Genomic DNA, 20,969 nt, shown 5'->3' with positions numbered 1-20,969 from the left:
ACGGGCTGGTCGCAGGCGATGATGGGTTCGAGGCTCAATTGGGGCATGGTGGTGGAAGCATGAAGGAAGATGTGGGAAGAGGGGGAAATTAGACAGGCGCGTGGGCACAGGCGGGGCGTAGGCGGGCGTAGGTGGAGGGTGGGTCACACCTGCTAGGCACCTACCATGTACCTGTAGATGCCCGGGCACGGCTGCCTACCTAAGGTAAGGTAGTAAGTGGCATACAGCCTACAGCACCCGCCTGCAGCACCTGCCCCGCCTGAGCTGAGGAGAGGGCCCGCTGCGAGGGCCAATGGGAAAATTTACAGACGACTAATGCATCGTACCTTCCTGGTGTTTCCATCCGTCCCCCTTCCCTTTCCTTCCCGCTGCATGGAGATTGAACTTTGTTCATCGTGTTCAGGGTTTGACACCCATCACGAGCTCGATCTGGACACATTATAGAAAACATACATCAGTAGGGCCGCATGACAGCATCCTTCGCCGCCGCCGCCGCCACCGCCGCCAAAGATTGTATCCAGTCATCCCACGATCCTTTCGATGCAGCCACGAACCATGGCAAATGACAGAACGAAAAGAGAGCACCGGGCCACGAAGGACATGTCGAAGAAGACTGTGAAATGCTGACGATTGGCAGCCCCCAAAGAAAAACCTTGTGCCACCCAACTTGATCCTACCTATCCAACCTGCTCTCGTTCCATCTTTAGCCTCCATTCACCCAAGATGAAGGCACACACAAGAGTATCCGACCGAATCATCAACCGAAGCAGAGCCTGCCGCCGGCGCGATCCTCGTGAGCCAACCACGGACCAAAACAAAAACGTCCTCGACCGATAATACGTGGATCTCGCGTAGTACTACTTCCCACTCGTGGACGAGCTTACTCTCTGCTAGCCAGGCACACGCACTGGAGACTCCCGGATCGGCGCCACCAGTTACCACCACACAAAACTTGGCGCCAACTCAATTCTTTGTTCCTGGCCGACCTGGTCCGACGGCCAGCGTTCGACTGGTCCAGACCGTGCTCACTGTGATCAAGACCACTCCATGTGAATTCGGTTTCTTTTACCCTGCTTTTGTCTCACCAGCCAATCTATGATTATTTCTCCGAAGGACTGACGCGAGGGAGCGCGCCAGAGCTCCAACCCAATCATGATTCGTGTGTCGGGAAACGACCACCATCATCCGAGGTGTCCCCATCTAAGCTACCGCGCTGCCGCGGCCCTGCGCAGCCCCGATACCCAATGGTCATCTCCGTCAAAGGAGTCTAGTCATGTGGCCTGCTAGCCGCTGCTTCGATCTTTGTTTCCCTTGGACCACTGCGCGCGCCTACTCTCGTCTCATAGCATCTGGTGGGGATGCTGCGTCTTACTGTGTAGACTGACGCCCGTCGTGCCGCAGCGGCTGCCAAGCCCAAGCCTTTCCCTTCGAATCATCTCGAGGATCAATCTCGCAATGCAAGCGGCCGTTCTTGGCCCCGCGTGCCTGCTGTTCAGCTCAAGGATCCGGCTAATAAGGCCATCCATCATTGAGACCCATCATGGCAGCGTGTCTTGGGCGTTCGTTCCTGTCAGAACAGCCTACGAGGACATGTGAAGACTTGGAACGTTGCGCTCCATCGGCGAACGATCACTGGTCCACGAGACAGGCACACGGCGGCCGTTCATGAAAGCGGGAAAACCGGGTATGCAAGTTGCTTGGATGGTGCACCAGGTCTGTGAGACCTCTCAAAAATGCCAGCCCTCGTGAAATAAAAACTCTATCGTGGGAGAAGCCGTCAAAAATCAAGGCAGAGATCCGCCCAGCCATGCCATCAGGGGCAACTCTAACATCAGCCTCCTTTGTGGATGTTTCAACAGTTATTACAACAGCTACCTCGTCATGGGTATACATCATCCATCGTCTCACCGTCACATCGCGTCCATCAAACTCGGGAGCCTCTTCCACGAGAGATTACGTTGATGCCGAGTACGTGTAGCACAGGGGCCCGGCCTGGGTATCCATAAAGTCGCGCACAATGGGCTCCTCGTCGGCAAGCCGCATGACCGGCATCCTGTCGTCCAAAGAGGCCGAGATGACCCTGTTGGGGTCGTTGAAGCCGGTGTAATCCGCCAGACGCGTGGCGTTACGGCCCTGCCACTACAGTGGACGTCAGCATCTGCACCGTGGCAAGCAAAGACGAGGTTGACAGTCAGGGAGGCTGGGGGAGAACGTACCTTGGCCCAGGCACGGTCGACGTTGGCGTGGTGCAGGAAGAAGAGGGGCTCGTTGGGCGAGGTCGCGGGACCCATGTCACCAAAGATGATGCTGTGGACTGCATGCCACGTCAGTATCAGCAGAAAAGAAGACAAGGCGTTCGACGAAGAAAAACGTACTCTGCGCGTGCGGCAGCCCCTCGAGCATGTTGCTCATGGCGGCGTAAGTGTCGAAGCCATAGATGGTGTTCATGACTTTGGAGTTGTAGGCAGCAGCCTGCATGTCGCCAATGATGATCTCGCCGTTCTCATCCCTGCCCGAGGCATTGTTGAACTCGCGCGTGAAGCAGTGCAGCCGGTCTCCTTGGTCGTTCATGTTGGGCCAGCCCATGGCGAGGGTCAGGTTCGTGTGGGCAAAGGGCCCGTCGACGACGCAGCGCTCGAAGCCGGGCTCGGTGCTCCCCGTGCGCACGCCGTTGCCGCCAAAGCCCGTCTCGGCGTCAAAGACGGGCGAGTTGGGCGTGTCCACGGCGTCGCCGTCGATGCTCCAGTCCCAGTACGGCTGCGCGCCGGTGAAGCCGCACTCGGTGCGCAGCAGGTCCTCGTGCAGCTGCACGTACCAGCGGTGCCACGGGAGAAAGTTGGCCACAAAGTGTATGTCCGTATTGAGGCTGAAGTGGGTGAAGACGAGGTCGTCCATGCGCGTCGTCACGGCGTCGACAAACTCGTACTTGGCCTTGGGGAGGTTGCGCAGGCAGACGGCGGCGCGGAGGTACTCGGCCTTTTCGGCGCCGGTGAGCTCGCGCCACTCTTTGCGGACGACGGGATCCGCGCAGGTGCTGTTGGCGCGAGGAATGACGCTCGCCGAGGCGGCTGCCGCCAGGGAGAGAAGCGCGACGATGGATCGGGAGAGCATCTTGGCGAGGCTACTAGCGCGATACGAGGGACCTTGGAAAGAGAGTCGCGAGCAGATCGAGTGCGAGATGAAGGCGTGGTCAAGCCAAAGACATGTTCTACATCATGACGCTCTCCTCCTGCTTCTTATAGCGAAGGACAGACATGCTCGCTGCCGAGCCCTGTAGGGCTTCATTCTCTGCGCTCGTTGAAGTCCTCATCTCGAGGGCTCGGAGAACCCGTATAGTTCTCTTGGCATCTTCGTGTGCCGGGAGGGGACACGGTCCCCGAGCCCTCGAACCGTCCAGTCGCATTCATCGGAGAGTCCTGCCGTTCGTGTTCACAGAGCCCTGGCATCGGCCGCGATCCCAGAGTAGAAGTGATGATCGGGCATGAAATTCTCGGAGTGGGTTTGTCATGACGGACATGAGTTATTCTGGGAGCGTATAGGCGGCTCTCGCAGCGAGCCCCCTTTTTCCCCATGTTTTTGGCCCGGTACTTTTAGGTCGCTTGCCTCGGGCCCACGTCTCGGGGCGCAGCAGTCATGCAAATTGTCGGCTTGGCCGTCCGTTGGAGGACGTGACCGCCGCTTACTCGGCATGCGTCTTGCTTGCTTTGCGAGGCATGGCATTGGATGGATCAAGGAGCAATTTTTGCAGTCTGCTGAGTGGTATGTAGGTAACTGCTATAGGCCTCGCGAAAGAGTAGGAAATAACGTTCTTGGCACAGCAATTTCTTGCGTGGACCTGATGCCGAAAGTTGTGAAGTGCTTGATCTTTAGGCTATGACTCCTCGGGACGGTCGAATTTCCATGTCCAGGGGGGATGGCGCAGTTGGGAGCGCGTTAGACTGAAGTCAACTTCAGGAAGTCAATCTAAAGGTCGCTGGTTCGATCCCGGCTCACCCCAGCTCACGATCTTCGGATCGGTCCATTTTGCCATTTCTCTCAAGCCTCGTTCGATTTTCTTCTTTTTACTCATGTTACCTCTGCCATCGACCGCCTCCATGCCTCCTCATTGACAGCTCTAGCAAAAGTCAATTACCAATTACTTCACACGCCATATACCTGATACCTCTCCAGCTTTTCCAACAGCGATGCAGCGCCGTGCAACCGGACTCCAACCGCCGAACTCAACAGAACCCTCCGATCCCGCCACGGCACCGACATGATCCCCCTCAAGCACTCTCTCTGTCTCTAGTCTCTTGTCCCTCGCACCACTGAGCGGATCCGCCGTCATCCCCACGCGCGCACATCCCTTGCATGTTTCACCTTGTTTCCCCCTGCGTCCGTCCCGCCGCCGCCGCGTGGTATCGCCAACAGCCTACCTACCCCCAAGGTAATCTCGCCACGAGGCGCACTTGTTCTGCATTGCCCCAAGCTGCACGGGCGGTCTCCATCCACCGTTGGGCCGGTGCGAAGCGCGAAGCAAGGAGGAAAGGAGACCCGAGACAACGCAGCATCGCTTTCCGTCTCCGTGGTATGGTGGTGGCGTACCCGCGGTGCTGCCCTCAAAGCCGAGCGCCGTCACGGGGATGAGAGGCGGCTATTCCGCACCGCACTCGGGCGAGAATGCATGTCTCGAATTCCTTGCTTTAGGTCCTTCTTCTTTTGTTCGTGCACGTCCAACAAAGTCGTGGGCGTCACTGACGCTCGGAAATCTCATATCCAGAGCCCGCAGCCTCAACCGGGGAAACATGTCCTGCACGGCAACGTATCACAATGACTATACACTTCCTACGACAGTTCAAAATAGCACGCACCGGCGGAAAACATCTTGAACAGAGAAAAAATGTGAGGTTCTTCATCGCCCCTTGGGCGTATGGTAACAGAAAGGACGAGAGGGGTGGGCGTCCTCCCCGGACGCAGCCGATTACACTACACTATAATGCTCAAAGCCTCGACACAAAATATGCCATCCAACGCCGCATGTATGATGGAAACCTCCTACCCGTGGAGTTCCGAATATGACCTCCAGAGGCCGGATATCAAGAAAAAAAATAAAAAAAAACCAAGATGCCTCTCTCGCCTCTCTACACTTTCATGCATGCTTCTCCAGGCTCTGCAGGTTGACCAGCTCGGCGTACCGGCCGTTCGCCCGCATGAGCTCCGTGTGTGTACCCTGCTCTACGATCCGTCCCTGATCGAATACATAGATTACATCCGCCTTTTGGATAGTGCTCAGCCTGTGCGCGACGGCAATCGTCGTCCGTCCCTTGGCCGCCTTGTCGAGGGCTGCCTGCACAACGTGCTCCGACTCCGAGTCCAACGCGGACGTCGCCTCGTCCAGCAGCAGGATCTTCGGGTCTCGGATCAATGCACGTGCAATGGCAATGCGCTGCTTCTGTCCACCCGACAGGAGCGCACCCTTGCTGCCGACAACTGTGTTGAAGCCGTCGGGTAAAGACACGATGAAGTCGTAGATGTTGGCCTCACGGCATGCAAACTCAATGGCCTCATCCGTGGCCTCGTGGGGAGTGCCGAGCAGGATGTTCTCGCGAATTGAGCCTTGGTACAGTGTAGGCTCTTGACTGACGAGCGCGATGAAGGAACGGTAGTTGTTCACGTTGAGCGTGCTAATCTCCTTGCCGTCAATGTAAATGCCGCCTGCGAGCGGGTCATAGAATCGCTCGAGAAGGGCTATCGTCGTCGACTTGCCGCAGCCTGAAGCGCCAACAAGCGCGATGTACTGACCGGGGCGTACGGTAAGGTTAAGGCCACGCAGCACGGGCTGCTCCGGCCTCGTCGGGTAGCGGAAGTGCACATCGCGGAACTCGAGCGTGCCGTCGACCGACTCGAGCGACTCGCCTTCCGTGGACCAAGTGTCAATGGTCGGCTTACGGTCAAAGAGTGTCTTCAGCTCGCCCGCCGCCTGATGCGCCTTGCCCATGTCGGGCGCAAAAGAGAAGATGGAACCAGCCGACTGCGCACCGAAGATGATGGCGGAAAAGCAGACGAAGAACTGGAACATATTATACTCGCGGCTGGCGATGAGTGTGCCACCGTACCAGAAACCAAGGGCGAAAGCAAGGAACGTCAGAGACTGAGAGCCAGCGTAGAGTGAGCTCGACTTGAGGACGGATCGCAGACTGCGTCGCTGCTGCTCGGCCAATGACTTCTTGTACATGTCGAGGACGTCCTGCTCGCGGGTGAGAGACGCAACGGTGCGGATGGCCGAGATGGCCTCGGAGGCGAAGCTCGCCGAGGAGGAATACGCAGCCTTGGACCGGCGTTGGAAGTGTGCAAGGATCCAGAAACGGAAGAAGCCACATCCAATCAGTAGTGGAATCGTTGCCGCGCACACGAGGGCGAGTTTCCAGCCGATGGCAATAGACAGCGCCAACGCCGCAACAAGTGTAGTGGTGACCATGAGCAGGGTACCCAGTGTGACACCGCTCAGCCCTGCCACGTGCGTGGTCTCGGTCGACAAGAAAGACGTCAGTGCGCCGGCCGTGTTCTCGTCCTTGTCAAAGAAGGCAACATCCTGGCGCAGCATGGTGCGGAAAGCGCGGTCTCTGACCCGGTGGACGAGTCGCTCAGAGCACTTGGCGAACAGGATACCTTGAGTCGCAAACGCGAGGAGCTGAACCAGAGCAAGCATCAGATACATGAGACTCCAGAAGTCCGAGTCGGACTTGATCTGGTCGCGATTCTCATCCGTCACAGGCACGATGAGCGTGACAATCTGCTTGGCAAAGAATACGGCCGTCGTTGGGTTGCCACCTCCACAGATGATGGAAAAGAACAATCCAATCAGCATGAAGTGCACCTCCTTTTTATTGAAGGAGCCAATGAGCTTGATCAGTGTCCAGAGACCATACTTCTTCTCCGGTTCAGGCTGCTTGCCCTGGAGAGCAACGCTCGAAGCTGACTTGGTGGTGGTGGTGCGATTGAGGTTGATGTCGTCTTGCGGATCATGCACGTAGCCTTCCTTGGATCGGGAGGCTTGGCGTATCAGCTGTTCATCCTTTTCGTCGATGGCTGCCGCCTCCTCGGGGGTCATCTCGTTCACGGCGGCAATGTTCTGGGCGGTGACGAGATTGTAGTAGGCGGCGTTCAGTTCAAGAAGCTCGTCGTGAGTTCCCTGCTCGACAATGCGACCTTCGGACATGACGACAATATTGTGAGCGTCACGGATTGTTGAAAGTCGATGAGCAATGGTAATCGTGGTGCGACCTTCGGCGGCGACCTCGAGGGCAGCTTGTACGACGCCCTCCGACTTGGTGTCGAGGGCCGAGGTGGCTTCGTCAAGGAGAAGGACTATATCATGTTGTCAGTTCTGAGAGGCTTCCGAAAGCGGTGCAGACTGGAAGAAGCAACTTACTCTTGGGGTCAGAGACAATGGCACGAGCAATAGCAATACGCTGCTTCTGGCCGCCAGACAACAGGAAACCGCGCTCGCCGACATTTGTCTCGTATCCCTCGGGAAGGCTAGTGATGAAATCATGGGCATTGGCCTTCTTTGCAGCTCCGATGACAAGCTCACGCAACTTTTCTTCAGACTCGTTCTCATGCTGGGTACCGATGAGGCCATGACGAATGTTGTGGAAGATGGTCGTGCCAAACAACGTTGGTTCCTGGCTCACAAGGGCCATCTGCTGGCGAAGCCATCTGAGGTTGAGCTTGGCGATATCATGTCCGTCCAGGTAGACGGATCCCTGGACGGGGTCATAGAAGCGCTCGACAAGTCCAACAATCGTACTCTTACCAGAACCCGAGGCGCCGACCAAGGCAGTCGTCTTGCCGGCGGGAATAGTCAGGGAAACGTCCTGCATGACGACGACCTCGGGCCGCGAGGGGTAAATGTGCTTGATGCCCTTAAGCGTGATGGTGCCCTCCAGCTTCTCGAGCTTGTCGCCGGTGTCAAGAGAAGGATCCAGGGGCGACACGCGGTCGATGGTGTTGTAAATCTTGGCGGCGGCAGCGACAGCTGTGGAGAAAGCTTGGATATTGGGTGCAACGTTGCCAACATTGAACGCACCGATCATGACCGACATCATGATAATCAAGACAGCGCGAAGGTCCACCTCGCCGCTCAGGATGTAGGTACTTCCCATCCAGAAGGCTAAGCCGTAGTTGAGGTACAAAATGCACATCATACCAGCGACCATGCAGCCGATGGCTCCCTTGACTCGGAAGCCGAAAAATTCGGCCTTGACGAGATGGACATCGTACTGCTTGGCCAGGCGGTCTTGGGTGCCAAACGCGATGGCATTTCGGATGGAGCTAATGACCTCGTCGGCCAAGCTGCCACCCTGGGCGTACGAGTCAATGGACTGTTTGTTGAACTTCATGATGAATGTCGAACCACTGCCCATGACGAGGACGAGGGCGACAACGGTCGAGAAGAGGATGAGAGTCAGCTTCCAATAGAAGATGAAGCCGATGACGAAGGCGGCGATGAACGTGGCGAGTGCGGCAATGGTCAGCGAGACCTTCTCGGACATGCCGTCCTGGATCAGGTTGGTGTCGGCCGTGATGCGCGTTGTGACCTCTCCGGAGCCGAGGTTGTCGAAGAAGCCAATGTTCTGGCGCATGCAGCTCTCGAGATAGTGAATGCGAATCTGGGCACTGATGTGCTCACCCGTGTAGATGAAGCCGACGGTCGAGATGTAGCTGACGACGAATTCGCCGATGGCCAGATAAACAAAGTACAAGACTAGCTTGGCAAGCTCGTCCGTGAAGTCGTCATAGGACATACTCCGGTGGACGAAGTAGTCCTGGAAAACATTCTGCAGATTGCCGAAGATGACAGTCATGAGCGGCAGGGCGGCACCTGCAGCAATGGCACAAAGGGTGGAGATGACAATGATGATGATGTCGTTGGTCGAGGAGTACCTGTAGAGCGCCGCCACGCCCGCCTTGACCTCGGGGGTGATGATCTGGCGCTTCAACACGGCTGCCTCGTCGTCAGGTAGGTGCTTAAAGGGATCCTCTTGGGATGCGGCCTTGGGCGGGGTCGCAACCTTGCTGTCGGCTTTCTCGAGGTCATTCTTGTCGGTAGCAGCCTTCTCGTTGGTGTGTGAGTGCGCTTCTATTTCCGTCGAGTCCCCTTGCGAGGAAGCGGTGCCGCTCGCGATGGGCGGCTTTTCTGGTGGTGGGTTGGACATGGTAAGAGATGGGAGAGCTGGGAGAGCCTCGCAAGCTCGCGCAGCTTGGGGGAAGGTTCGAACTGGAGGGAACTATTCGCAGCGGCGTCGAGTCACCAGAAGCTTCTGCTGCAGTAGTTTTTGGTGATCGCAAACGGGTTGGACTGTTCTCGCGTGGTGATGTCTCAGGCTCACGTTTGGCGCATCGGGAAGAATGAGATCGGAGGATGCTTCACCCAAAGCGGGACGGGACCTCTGTCGTTGTGCCGGCAGTCGTAGCTGGTGTTCTTATCGCTTTCGTTCCAGTGTTGTGTTCGTGGCAGAAAACTGGTCAGTCATCTGCAAGTTGCCCAAAAAGAGAACGAACAGGTCGATGCAAAAGGAAGGAAAAGTGCTTTGAAGCTGGGCAGGGGACCACATGGATCTGCGTTGGTGGGATGAGATTGTTGTTGTACTTGTAGCGACCGAGGCAACTAATAGCTCGCTGCTGCTGCAGGTGGAATTTGTGCTGGTCAACGGCAAGGGATCTTGCCGATGTTCCGTCCACTCTGTGGCGGGGCTTAATCCCGGTCCCAGATGCACAGCGTCTTGTGGTTGCACGTCGGTGCTTCCTTCTGGAAAAGCAGCGCCTCTTGGTAGCGGTTCCCTCGTTTACGCCCGAACCGGGGGTACAAGATGGGGACTCGGCCGGAGAGGGCAGGGGCGCCCGGCCAGCTCGTTCCACACGGCCTGACTCCCTCGCCGTGTCAGCACAGCAGCAGCAGATACGTATCGAAGGTACTAACTACCCAAGTTCATAGGCTAAACCGAAAGATTACACCGATGCGATTGGTAGCCAGCATCAGTCCCCCTCCACTTCGAAGGGTCTCACACTTGTGCATTTTTTTTTTAGCTGCTCAGGACACCCACCACCCACCATCCACCACCAAGCCTGCGCCTCAAGTATGGCAACATGTCACGCTGGTGTCTCGTCTAGCATTGCGTCAGCTCCCTTTTGCTGTCTCTGCCATGTTATCATCGCCAGACCATACGTCCAGACCATACGGCGGCCGTCATCATCGGCGAGAGATCCTATCGACAAACATTGCGGCACAGCATTGGGTGAGTCAACGGAAGTAGCGGCTCCCAGACGACATGCATCAGGATCATTCGCGTCCTCCCATCGCAGCAACGTCCATTGCAGCAAGGTAGTGTGATCAGGTACCTTGGGGTAGGGGATTCATAGGGGGGGAAATGACCCCAACCCAAGTGGTATTGTCTTACCGCGCCTCGGGCCCTTCAACGCCCCGAGGCCCACCCCGCCGAGTTTGAGTCTATTGGACACCTTGACCGTTGCGCCGCGGGGCCACGCGCCGTCACTGATTTCACTCCGAGTTGTCGTCGCTTAATCACTGGCACAAGTCAGTCGCCCCGTTCGCGGCGCACCCCTTCCGGCAATGGCTTGCCGAGTGGCCTGGCCTGCTGCTGCGCTGCTCCTCGTGCTGCTGCTGCTGCTGCTGCTGCCTGGTAAGATTGACCCGTTCTTAAACGACTACCTCGTAGGTACCTTGTTACCTTGGTGGGGGGGCAGGGCAACGCGTGCATGCGTGGGTATGTGGATTTTGTTTCTGATGCACAGCTCGTAACTACGACGGCTCTTACGAGTAAGATCATGTGTGTCGTGTCGCAATGATTTGGTCCTTCGCCCCTGTGCTTTTACACTTTTTGGTTTTTGTTTCGCCTTTGCTGCCTGTTTGTTCAAAGCCCCCATCTCGGACTCGCATTCGCTGGGCTCGGATCCAGGTCGAAACCCCATACCATGTACTAACGCCGACTAACCCCATCTTCGTCTTGTCGCGTCGCATGTCTCCGGCCATCATATGCGAGAGCCAAGCTTTTCGCTTGGCCTGGGGTCTCCATCTGTCGCAGTCCACTATGCACGATGCATGGCACAAGGAGTGGATCTCCATCTCCAAGCGTTGACCCTCAGGATTTCCCAATGTGGTCGCCGATAACGAGGTCCATCCCAAGTCCGAAGTGAACGCTAGGGAGATTGTGCTCAGTAGCCTTCGGTGGGAGGGGCGTTCATCCAGACATTGAGGGGAGTCTAGGAAAAGCCATGGTCTCACTGAACAAACTGAAATGATTTTGTCTCGAGGCTTTGGTTCAAAGGGCAAAGTGACAGGTGTTTCGGGATTTCCTCCCAGAAGACGAGGACCAATCGCACGCCATGCAGTTCCTCGACACAGGCTATGCCAGTATCAATAGAGCACATCGCATCGGCGCCTTCACTGCGTCTGTGTCGGGATGAGATTTCTTGCCTCACGTCGTCGAGATTGCGCTGTGGCTGACACGTGGCGAGATCTGGTTTAGGTGGCGTTGGCCCCACCTACAGTCGGATTTGCCTCCAGCTCCAGCTGGAGTCCTACCTGAACAGAAGTAAGCTTCTGAAGCTATTCGGTTAGGCTTCAGCTACCAACACGTACTGACGTCTCTTCCACCCGTCTCTAGGCTTTTGCCACGCTAAGGGCTGATGGCAATCTGTCCTCTCTCGAAGAAACCTATCTGAACCGCCAATACCCTACAGCCTCGAATGGTGACGACAACCCAAAGTACAACTTCTGAACATCTTTTCGAGGGCGCTGCATACGTCATGCACTGAGCCCAGTCTGCGTGCTGCGACTTGACGACGACGGCGTTTGCCTACCTACACGCACCGAACAAACCCAAAAGAAAAAAAACCCCTGTCGAACCACACGATCAAACACGCCCTCAAAATGCGATCCGAGGCCATCTCCGCCCTCCTCCTGCCCCTTCTCTTCTCCCTTCCCGCCGCAGCAGCCGCCGCCAAACCGCCCAAGAACGCCATCCTCCTCTCCCATGTCAAGACGCTGACGCTCCGCGGCGACGGCGCCCAGACGACGCACCGCCGCCTCCCCGCCGTGCCCCAGCTCAAGTGCCTCTCGGCCCCGAAGCTCTGCGCCCTGCACCCGATCGACGTCCTGCGCTGCACGAACCAGGGGTCCGGCTACGACGCGGAGGACATCCAGTGGTCCTGCGCCGCCAACCTGCCCGTCGACCTCAAGCTCGGCAGCACCGACGTCCTGTGCGAGGGCTACAGCTCGGCCGACGACCCCTACGTCCTCAAGGGGAGCTGCGGCGTCGAGTACCGCGTCGTCCTGACCGACGAGGGCGAGAGGCGCCACCCTGACCTCGCGGGCGGGAACGGCGGATGGGGCGGCGGCGCGGGCGGCGCGTCGGCGCTGCCGGGGTTTCTGTTCATGGTGCTCTTCGTCGGCGTCTTTGCGTGGATCGTCTACTCGGCGTGCGTCGCGCAGGATCGGAACAGGAGGCTCGGCGTGGACGGCCAGCGGCGCGGCTGGGGTGGTGGTGGTGGTGGTGGAGGAGGACCTGGCGGTGGATGGGGCGGAGGCTGGGGCGGCGGCGGCGGATGGCAGCCGTTCAACAATGACGACGATCCTCCGCCACCGTACCCTGGCGCGAAGCCCTCGTCGAGCAACCAGCAAGGCCAGGGTTGGCGGCCAGGCTTCTGGAGTGGACTGGCTGGTGGTGCAGCGGCTGGGTACCTGGCAGGCGGCAGGAACAACAACAACAACAACAACCGCAACGATAGGAGGACTGGCTTTGGCGGTGGAGGCTACGGCACCAACGACGGTTACGGTTGGGGTGCTGGCCCCTCGAGGACTTCTTCAGGGTCCAGCTCATCAGCGAGACATGAGAGCACTGGCTTCGGGTCCACAAATAGGAGATGAAGCTGCTTGCTTCCCACGTCGTGCTGACTGGTCAGCTGGCATCACCATCCTAGATAGCTTTCGCATATGGCAACACTGGTTGGTATTGCTCGATTCTACGTCTAGTCGGAACAATGTTCCTACAACGATGCGCGTCTTGCGAACAGCGACGCTGCCACAATGCATCCACTCTCTCGCCGGACCTATCCGTAGGCCGCCTCGAGAGCACATCCGCGGATACATATGATACAGGTAGAAATACACAGCCAGCCCTTTCCAATCGCGGTAGTGGAGTGAGTGGCCTTGCTCTTGCGCGACCAGAAAAGGTATCATCCGTGGAACACCAAACCCCAGAACACCCAAACGCCCTTGAGTTGGTTGGCGAATAAGCTGCCCCCCTGCCCCCGCTTCCCTTCGTTTAATGCAGGATCCAATCGAACAAACAGAAAAAAGCCAACGAGCTTTCGCGAGTCTCGTCCCTCGTACGTTTCTAGTGGTGAACAGACAACGAATCCTTGCGATCAAAGGACGTGGCGCAGGTTGGGCACTTGCGCATGCGGTTGCTGATGCGATCGTCGATGCAGGACATACAGAACAGGTGACCGCATGTCTTCAGGACAGTATCTTTGAAGTTGTTCCGGCAAACTGAGCAAAGCGCATACGACTGGCGGCTGGGTTAGCATATTCTAAGAGGGAGAAAAGGGGGCATGGCGAAAACATACTCGTAGCATCTCCTCTTCTTCCGAAGAATTGCTCAATGCCTTGCGCTTCCAGTCCTCCTTCTCCTTCTTGATGAACTCAACCCTCGCTTTGAGTCGTTCGAGCTCTGACTCCTGAGACGTGGCGCGCTCTCTTGTGCTCGCAGTGGCTGCGTCTTTCGCCTTGATTTGGTTCGCCAATTCGTTGACTTGGGCCTTGTATGCATCGGCTCTCCTGATCGACTCTACACTGTTCGCCTCCATCTTCTTGTGTTCAGCTGCCAGGTTCGCATTTGCCATCCGAAGATCCGATAGCTGCTTCTCCAAGTTGCTGATCAACACTCTATGCTGAGCCTCCACTTCCTTGAGCTGTGTGACGATTTCCGAGGTCTTTCTGTTTTGGTTTCGCAGCGCAAGCAGTTCACGGTCCCGAAAATCAGCGTCTTTGCGAACAGCGAAATACTTGGAGTCAACCTTTTGCTTCTCGGCTAGCACCGCAGCAACCCGATCCTCTAGGGCCGAAAAGTCCATGACCTTCTTTTGCGCCAGCGTCATGGATCGCTTGTACGCCTGTTGGAGCGCTGGCAATTCCTTGTTGATCGACTCGAGATCAGCCTGGAGTTTCCGGTATTTCGTCAAGAGTTCCTCTACAGGAAGGCTGTCGATGGCTGGGTCGGCATCGGCCATAGGTCGGTCCTCGTCGGGTTTGACTCGCTGCAGCTCGAGTTCAAGGGCTGTGATGCGATCGTCCTTTGCGCCTGCCAGCTCCTGAATGTGTTGCAGCGCCGTCTTCTCCTCCTTCTGGCTCGCCTCCAGCATGCTAGCCTTTGCGAACCACTCGTCTCTTGCGGCTCTTAGACGTGTGACATCTCCCTCGCGCTCCTCGACCTGGCGCTCAAGGTCGGCAATGTGTGTTTGCGCTTCGTCGTTCAGTTTACTTCGGAAGGCCTGTCGTTCGAATTGCAACCTTTCAGATTCTTCTCGCAGTTGCTTGTTGGTCGCTTCTAGGTGATTGATCCGCTTGATCAAGTCCTCGTTTTGCGCTTTGAAGGCCTTGAAGACGTCGGTTCGAATGTAGTCCTCATCCGACACGCCTTCACGTTGCGTTTTCAGTGTCGAGTTCTCCTCCTGCAAGGCTGCAAGGTCTGTCTGTGCAGTCTCTAGTTGCTCCTTCTGTTTGACGAGGACCGCCGATGCTTCCTCCAGCTTCAGCAAGGTCTCAGCAGCATTCCCGTTCAGGGCAGCAGCTTCGGCACCGTTCTCGCCTGCCGTGCCCCCTTGTGTTGCGTTGGCGAGAAACTGCTTCTCCAGCTTTTGCACTTGTGCGCTCTTCAACCTCTTTTCCCGTCGCTCAGCTTTGAACCATTCAAGAGTCTTCTTGTTAAGGTCCTCCGAAAGCTGCTGGTTCTCATGCTGAGAGCGATCGAGCTGAACAAGATAATCTTTTTGCTGGGCGAGCAGGGCATTCACTCTATTCTCCAAATCGGCAATATTCGGCGTGATTTGTCCACGCGACGTCGCAATCCGATTAATGACAGCCTCAGCCCTCTCCCGCAGCGTCTTGGTTTTGTCGTTGAGATGTTCCTGAAAAGTCGTGCTGTCTTTAAAAGTAGTACCTGTAATGTAAGGTGGTTCTGCGGTCAAGTTAGACAGGGCTATCGGGGAGGGGGCGTTCGGCACGACGAACCTGTTGGTCCTGATGGCGCTGGCAGTGCCGGGTTGACGAGCAATTCCATTTCTTGTAGCACCTGAAGGGGACGGTCAGCGCCGATGACAGGATATCGCAGATGAGCGCAACACTGACCTGTTCCCACCATATTTCAATCAATCTTATTTGGTCGTCGCGATGGGCTACATGAGTTTGCAGCTTATCAACGCGACCTTCCAACTCAGCCTTATCGCGCTTGGATTCCTGGAAGGCTCGCCAGATGGCTCCCTTCTGGTAATTCTACGGCCCGAATTAGCGTTTCGTCTTTGCAGCGAGTTTCCGTCGGGAGTCGATGATGAGATGGAGGGCCACGAAGCGGTGAGTCTGTTGAACAGGCCACAAAGGCTGCTGCTGACAGGTGGGTCCCGAAAAGACTTTGAGCTCGTGGTCGCGTGCCATCGCGTAGTTCCAAGGGGGTGGGGGGAAAGAGGGCAAAGTCAAGTCTGCGACAAAGTATCGCAGGCACATGGCTCGTCCCAGGGAAATAGTTGACAAGAGGGGAGGAGCGGTCCGGTGACAACTTACCTCGATCCAATGTTCTTCTGACTGCTCGCCGGTATCGCCTTTCGACTTGTTGCCATTGACGCTTTGATGACGCTTGCTGGGAGGCGCAATGTCATCAGCGCCGCTGATGGCTGGTCGCTTTCGATCTTCCATCTTGGTCAATGATGACGGCCGGGGCGAGGCAGGCTTGATGGCTACAGGCATGGGCGAAGTCGCGAGGGGCGGCGAATCATGGAAGGGGTGAGAAAGAGGCTGGGACGCGACTCCAGGGGGCTCAAGGAATCGACAAGAGAGCGAGCGCGACGTCTGTCCGGAGGGTGCCGAAGAGATTTGGAGGCCCCGAAGAGTGTCGTGATGGGAGCAGGCTGGCCTCGGTCGTGGAAAGGCTGAGGGGGGAACGTTGCCTCGCTGGCAAGAGGAGTTGAATTTTCGAGGTTCGACGCCTTCACTCGAAGCAAGAGGAAGCGCGGTCCCCTTCTGAAAGGGGGTTAGCGTGGCGCTAGCCCTTTCGAGCCTCGTCATCTTATCGATGCACGTGCGGTAGTCGGACCCCGCACAGGTGCGTTCAGGCGGCTAAGCTTCGGTCTTTTTTTTCGTTCTCTGGCGCAGCCTGGCTGGTCTAGGTTGTCCCCCCCCCACTGATTGCTTCTGCTCCTGCTTCTGCATCGCTGCTCCTTCCGAAGCCAAATCTTTTTTGTCCGCCTCCAAAGCATTCCAGATCGGCTGGCTCCCTTCAACAATCTTTTCCACCTCCCCCCTCTCATGCAGCCTCTTTGAACTCTGATTGCGCGCTTGATTCTTCACCAGCATACACTTGACACGGCTTTACATCTAGATCTGCCATGTAGCAGCGACGACGAGACCCGCCACTCCCCACCACCATCTTACATCTATCGCCGTCGTAGCTTTGTGATCGCCAACCGCCACCATGAGTTCGATGATGAAGAAGAAGACGGGCAAGGGCTTCAAGCCCACAGCCAGGCCCCGCGTTCCCGGCGCATCGCAACCCGCCAGACCCTTCGCCGACACACCACCCGCGCCTGCGACCTCCCAAACACCCGCACCCACCACAGAACAGGACGCCTCGCAGAGCGCTATGCCCTCGACAACTCGAGAACCTCTGCTACAGCCTGGACAGTCAGAAAATGCGCCCTTGTCTACAAGCCCGAAAACTGGGGACAGTACAGCCGACCCGACACCTACCGGTACAACACCAATATCGGTAGATAACAGCAGTTCCTTGGCTTCGATCAAATCCTCGCAGGCCACCACCACTGCTGTGAAAGTTTCCTCCTCGACACCCTCAGCCGCGACGCGTCAGTCCGGAAGCGCGGGTGCGACCGCGGCAGATGCCTCCCAACCCATCCCGACCATAGAGATTGCGCCCCCAGAAGGAGATGATCAGTCTTCGACAGAACCAACATCTGCGACAGGCAGCGCCAAGAAGCAGACACCCGCCAAGAGAGTAGCTGGCAAGCGCGCAGCTGTTTCGACGGAGGACGAAAACGGCGAGGCCGCCGAATCTGAGACGAGCCCAGATGGCGAAGCCGCAGGTCCGAAAAGGCGACGCCCAACAAGAAAGATGGGCGCGACGCAGGATGGGGAAGCCGCGGCACGGCAGCCTCGGAAGAGGAAGCAGCCGTCGGCGGAGGGGGCCGAAGGGGACGCCACCGGCGCAGAAACCCCCGCGCCCAGGAAGCGGCGAGAGCGATCGGCGACGCCGGACGACGCAGACCAGCAAACCGTGGATCCCAGCGTGCTCACTCTGAAGGACCTCACGGTGGACCTGCGCATCGGCAAAAAGTTCAAGCGCTACGACGAGATCCTGCAGCGGGAGCGCGAGAAGCAGGCCAAGATTGCGGCGGCCAGGAGACAGCGGGCGCTCAGCAAGAGCGGCCGGGGCGTCAGCGTGGACCCGTCTGAACCATCGGGCACGCCGCTGCCGGGCATCGACAAGGAGGACTCGACGCCGGCGCCGGTGCCGGTGCCGGTGGCGCCAGCGCAGTCGCAGCTCGACTCGCTGGGCCCCCAGTTCATCGAGGTGGACGGCCAGATTGTGCTCGACCAGCGCTCGCTCCAGGTCGACGCCCACGCGCGCGCCGAGCAGCGCGACCTCGCCGAGGGCATCACGCGCGAGGAGCAGGAGGAGCACGACTTTAGCCACCACGTCACGAGCAACAGCTTCCTGCCCAAGACGTCCAAGATTCGCGGCCCCAACATCTGGAACGAGGAGGACACGGAGCTCCTGTACCGCGGTCTCCGCATGTTCGGCACCGATTTTCAGATGATCTCCGCCATGTTCCCCGGCCGCACGCGCCGCCACGTCAAGATGAAGTTCAACCGCGAGGAGCGCCTCAACCCGACGCGCATCCACGCCGTGCTCGTCGGCGAGAAGACGGTCAAGATCGACCTGCAAGAGTACAAGCAGTGGACCAAGCGCAAGGAGGAGTTTGTCCCCACCGAGACCATCATGGCCGAGCAGCGCAGGGCCAAGGCCGAGTTTGACGCCGCGCAAAAGGCCAAAGAGGACGAGAAGAAGGCGGCCATGGAGGAGAAGCGCAGGAAGCTCTGGGCCGATGGCGAGGAGGAGGGCGCCGCCGATTTGGCCGCCGAGGAGGAGGAGATTCGCAAGAAGAAGAAGGGCAAGAAGAAGCGGAAGAAGGACGATCTCGCCATGTACGGCGAGATTGTCGAGGAAAGTCTGGCGTAAACGGGGCTCGTAAGATCAATGGGCGTTTGGTTCGGGTGCGTTTGATGAATCATGGGGTTCTGGGACAGGATGGGGATGGGCAACGACATGGATCGATAATGATACCCCTTCCTTCGGTTATTGGGGTCTCGTTGGGGAATATAAACCGGCCCATAGCTGAAGTGACGGTAGCAAGGCGTTAGAAGCAACGGCTCGAAAGACACTTGGTGTCAAGCAATGGGAAGCTTCGTTCACACACTCGTGGTTGGCTTCATGCGAACGTCAAAATGGCAATACTGGCTCACAGGCCAAACCTGTGCTGTTACGAGATTGATTTTGGCCCTCGTTGGGGAACTAGTTCATCGCCTGGGGCGATCAATGCTCGGGGCGCTCTCGTCGTTGAACTGAAATCCTCTGTATTCTCATGTCTCGTAAGGCGACTTCAACGCCTCTGTGGCCAACATGCTGAAGCCTCGAAAGCCTCCTCATCCGCATATACAGCGTCCCCGTGTGGAACCGGGCTGACATGGCTGAAAGCCTTTCCTCCAGGTATCCTATAGCTACGACCTCCGGAGGATTTTTTTGCTCCCCCGTCACGACATCCTCCCATCATGATTCATTCGTTGAGAAAAAAAAGGCAACATTTTCATTTGCTTAGTTGCCCTGTGGTCTGTCATCATCGTCCTCGGGCTGGTCGAACAGAAAGTTCGCCGCGAGCTCCTCGTTCTTGTCGCAGGCAAAGTAAGCCTGAATGGCCTGGTCGCGGTCAAAGCCAAGACGACAAAGCTGGAGACGAGTCAGTCGGTAATCCTGAAAGTAAAACATAGAAGGGAAGACATACGCGCTCGATGGCATCCCGCTCCTCCTCGGTGACACTAATCGCCTGGGCGCCGGGGGGCAGGGGCACATCATCATCGACATCCTCGCCGAGCAGACTCAGGAATTGGTCAGGGTTGTTAGCGATCAATTGCGCGAGCTGAGGGTTGCCGGCACCGAGTTGTTGGAGAATGGGCTCAAGCATCTGGGGTTGCTGCTGAACGACCTGGCGGAGCTGCTGGAATTGCGCGTTGTTCCGCAGGAAGTCCAGGTTGCCGAAGCCTCCACCTTGAGCAGCGGCGGCGGCGGCAATGCCAGCAGCAGCAGCACCAGCTCCGGCACCTGCAGCAGCAGCGGCACCAGCACCAGGGCCACCGCTGCCACGTCCGCTGCCACCCCGCTGCTGAGCCGCAAGATCAAAGAGGTTCACGTTGCCGTCATCGCCTGCATTGTCGCCACCGGCAGGCTGGGCGGGAGCGGCGGCGGGAGCGGACGGCGCCTGGCGCTGCTCCTGCTCACGCTGAGCGTCCTCGGGGATGCCCTGTTTTGCATAGTCAGTGCCTGATCCCTCAAGCCCTCCAGCCGAAACTTACCGTCAGTAGGTATTCAACAGCACGGTCGGGGTTGTAAAACGCAGCGCGCAAGGCAGCGTCGATCTGGGAGCGCTCAAAGCCCATGGCCTCCATGTTAGCGACAACCTCGGCACGCTGAGCGCCCATGGCCATCGAAGGGTCAGTGGGCGCGCCATCGCCACCAGCGCCAGCCCTAGCGGCGGGGGTCGGGGTCGAAGGCACGGCGGCCTGGGTCGAAGCCTGAGGGGCGGCAGGGACAGCTGGGGTCGCGGCAACAGGCTGCGCCGGGGTCGAGGGCACAGCGGATGAGGAGGCAGCAGGTGCGGCAGGCTTGGCTTTGGGCTGCGCAATGGTTAGCCGACAAGGGTTTCGTGGATGGAAAAAAGCATTGATGCCAACCTTCTGGATCATGCAGACGACGAATCCCTTCTCCTCGATCTTGTACGACTCAACAGTCTCCTCGTCCTTTAGGATCTTGCCTGGATTAGGTCAGCGCAAATTGTTGCACAGCGAGGAGGTTGCAGCACGTCGTGAGAGCCGAGCCGCGGTCGCATACCAGAGTAGATAAGCTTCTGCTCCTTGGCATCCCATCCCTTCTCTTCGGAGATTCTTTGCTTCACAGTAGAGATCTAGGCAGGGGTTAGCTTTGGCCGGGTCAACAGAGAGGGGTCAAGCTTCGGCTCTGATTTTGATCGGTGTGCGGGGGGCAGAGGACGTACGAGGTCGGTGGGTTCGACTTCAAGCGTGAACTTGTTCTGCTTGAGGTCCTGCACGTTGGGTTAGCGCTCGTTTCTTTTCCATAGCAGGGCAAACGGCGTCGACATGGCGGCGACAGAGGAAGAGCTTGGGCGGGTGGCGGGGATGAGGATAGCTTCCATACCTTAAAGGTGACCTTCATCTTGGCGACGGGGGCAGGGTGCAGCTCGGAGCTACAGAGGTCGGTGGGAGAAGGGGAGGTGAGTCGGCTCGAGGTGACGCTGGGACGGCGAAGAAGGGCCAGCAGTCTGCAATGCAGGATATAGGGTGGTGTTGTTAGGGTTGTTCCCGGCAAGGCGCGAAGAAGTTTGTTTATGCG

At 57.7% G+C, this 20,969-nt stretch overlaps 6 protein-coding genes and 1 non-coding gene across 7 annotated transcripts; 3 read left to right on the top strand and 4 right to left on the bottom strand.

Annotated features, from left to right (window-relative positions):
- Window positions 1-1,953: 1,953 nt before the first annotated feature.
- Window positions 1,954-3,111, bottom strand: D7B24_005491 (uncharacterized protein; the record flags this gene model as incomplete). The annotated part of the gene is made up of 3 exons (XM_028639642.1): window positions 1,954-2,139; window positions 2,217-2,314; window positions 2,376-3,111. The coding sequence occupies 3 exons, from the start codon at window positions 3,109-3,111 to the stop codon at window positions 1,954-1,956; spliced, it is 1,020 nt and encodes a 339-aa protein (XP_028496007.1).
- Window positions 3,112-3,907: 796 nt separating this feature from the next.
- D7B24_005490 lies at window positions 3,908-3,997 on the top strand. The gene has a single exon. It is a non-coding gene; the product is annotated as a tRNA-Phe (tRNA).
- A 1,131-nt stretch (window positions 3,998-5,128) lies between these two features.
- Window positions 5,129-9,197, bottom strand: MDR1 (GTPase-activating protein; the record flags this gene model as incomplete). Its single annotated transcript, XM_028639641.1, has 2 exons — window positions 5,129-7,347; window positions 7,412-9,197. 2 exons carry the CDS (start codon window positions 9,195-9,197, stop codon window positions 5,129-5,131), a joined length of 4,005 nt encoding a protein of 1,334 aa, XP_028496006.1.
- Window positions 9,198-11,932: 2,735 nt separating this feature from the next.
- D7B24_005488 (uncharacterized protein) lies at window positions 11,933-12,928 on the top strand (the record flags this gene model as incomplete). The annotated part of the gene is made up of 1 exon (XM_028639640.1): window positions 11,933-12,928. The coding sequence occupies one exon, from the start codon at window positions 11,933-11,935 to the stop codon at window positions 12,926-12,928; it is 996 nt and encodes a 331-aa protein (XP_028496005.1).
- A 469-nt stretch (window positions 12,929-13,397) lies between these two features.
- Window positions 13,398-16,021, bottom strand: BRE1 (E3 ubiquitin-protein ligase bre1; the record flags this gene model as incomplete). The annotated part of the gene is made up of 5 exons (XM_028639639.1): window positions 13,398-13,571; window positions 13,630-15,239; window positions 15,293-15,353; window positions 15,410-15,553; window positions 15,839-16,021. The coding sequence occupies 5 exons, from the start codon at window positions 16,019-16,021 to the stop codon at window positions 13,398-13,400; spliced, it is 2,172 nt and encodes a 723-aa protein (XP_028496004.1).
- Window positions 16,022-16,745: 724 nt separating this feature from the next.
- BDP1 (Transcription factor TFIIIB component B) lies at window positions 16,746-18,527 on the top strand (the record flags this gene model as incomplete). Its single annotated transcript, XM_028639638.1, has 1 exon — window positions 16,746-18,527. The coding sequence occupies one exon, from the start codon at window positions 16,746-16,748 to the stop codon at window positions 18,525-18,527; it is 1,782 nt and encodes a 593-aa protein (XP_028496003.1).
- A 633-nt stretch (window positions 18,528-19,160) lies between these two features.
- D7B24_005485 (uncharacterized protein) lies at window positions 19,161-20,792 on the bottom strand (the record flags this gene model as incomplete). The annotated part of the gene is made up of 7 exons (XM_028639637.1): window positions 19,161-19,292; window positions 19,348-19,863; window positions 19,916-20,236; window positions 20,294-20,373; window positions 20,451-20,523; window positions 20,614-20,661; window positions 20,775-20,792. The coding sequence occupies 7 exons, from the start codon at window positions 20,790-20,792 to the stop codon at window positions 19,161-19,163; spliced, it is 1,188 nt and encodes a 395-aa protein (XP_028496002.1).
- Window positions 20,793-20,969: the final 177 nt, after the last annotated feature.

This window comes from Verticillium nonalfalfae (genome assembly GCF_003724135.2).
Source record: "Verticillium nonalfalfae strain VnAa140/NRRL 66861 chromosome Unknown scaffold_34, whole genome shotgun sequence".
Taxonomy (NCBI): Eukaryota; Fungi; Ascomycota; class Sordariomycetes; order Glomerellales; family Plectosphaerellaceae; genus Verticillium; species Verticillium nonalfalfae.
This window is presented reverse-complemented; position numbering and strand designations above follow the sequence as displayed.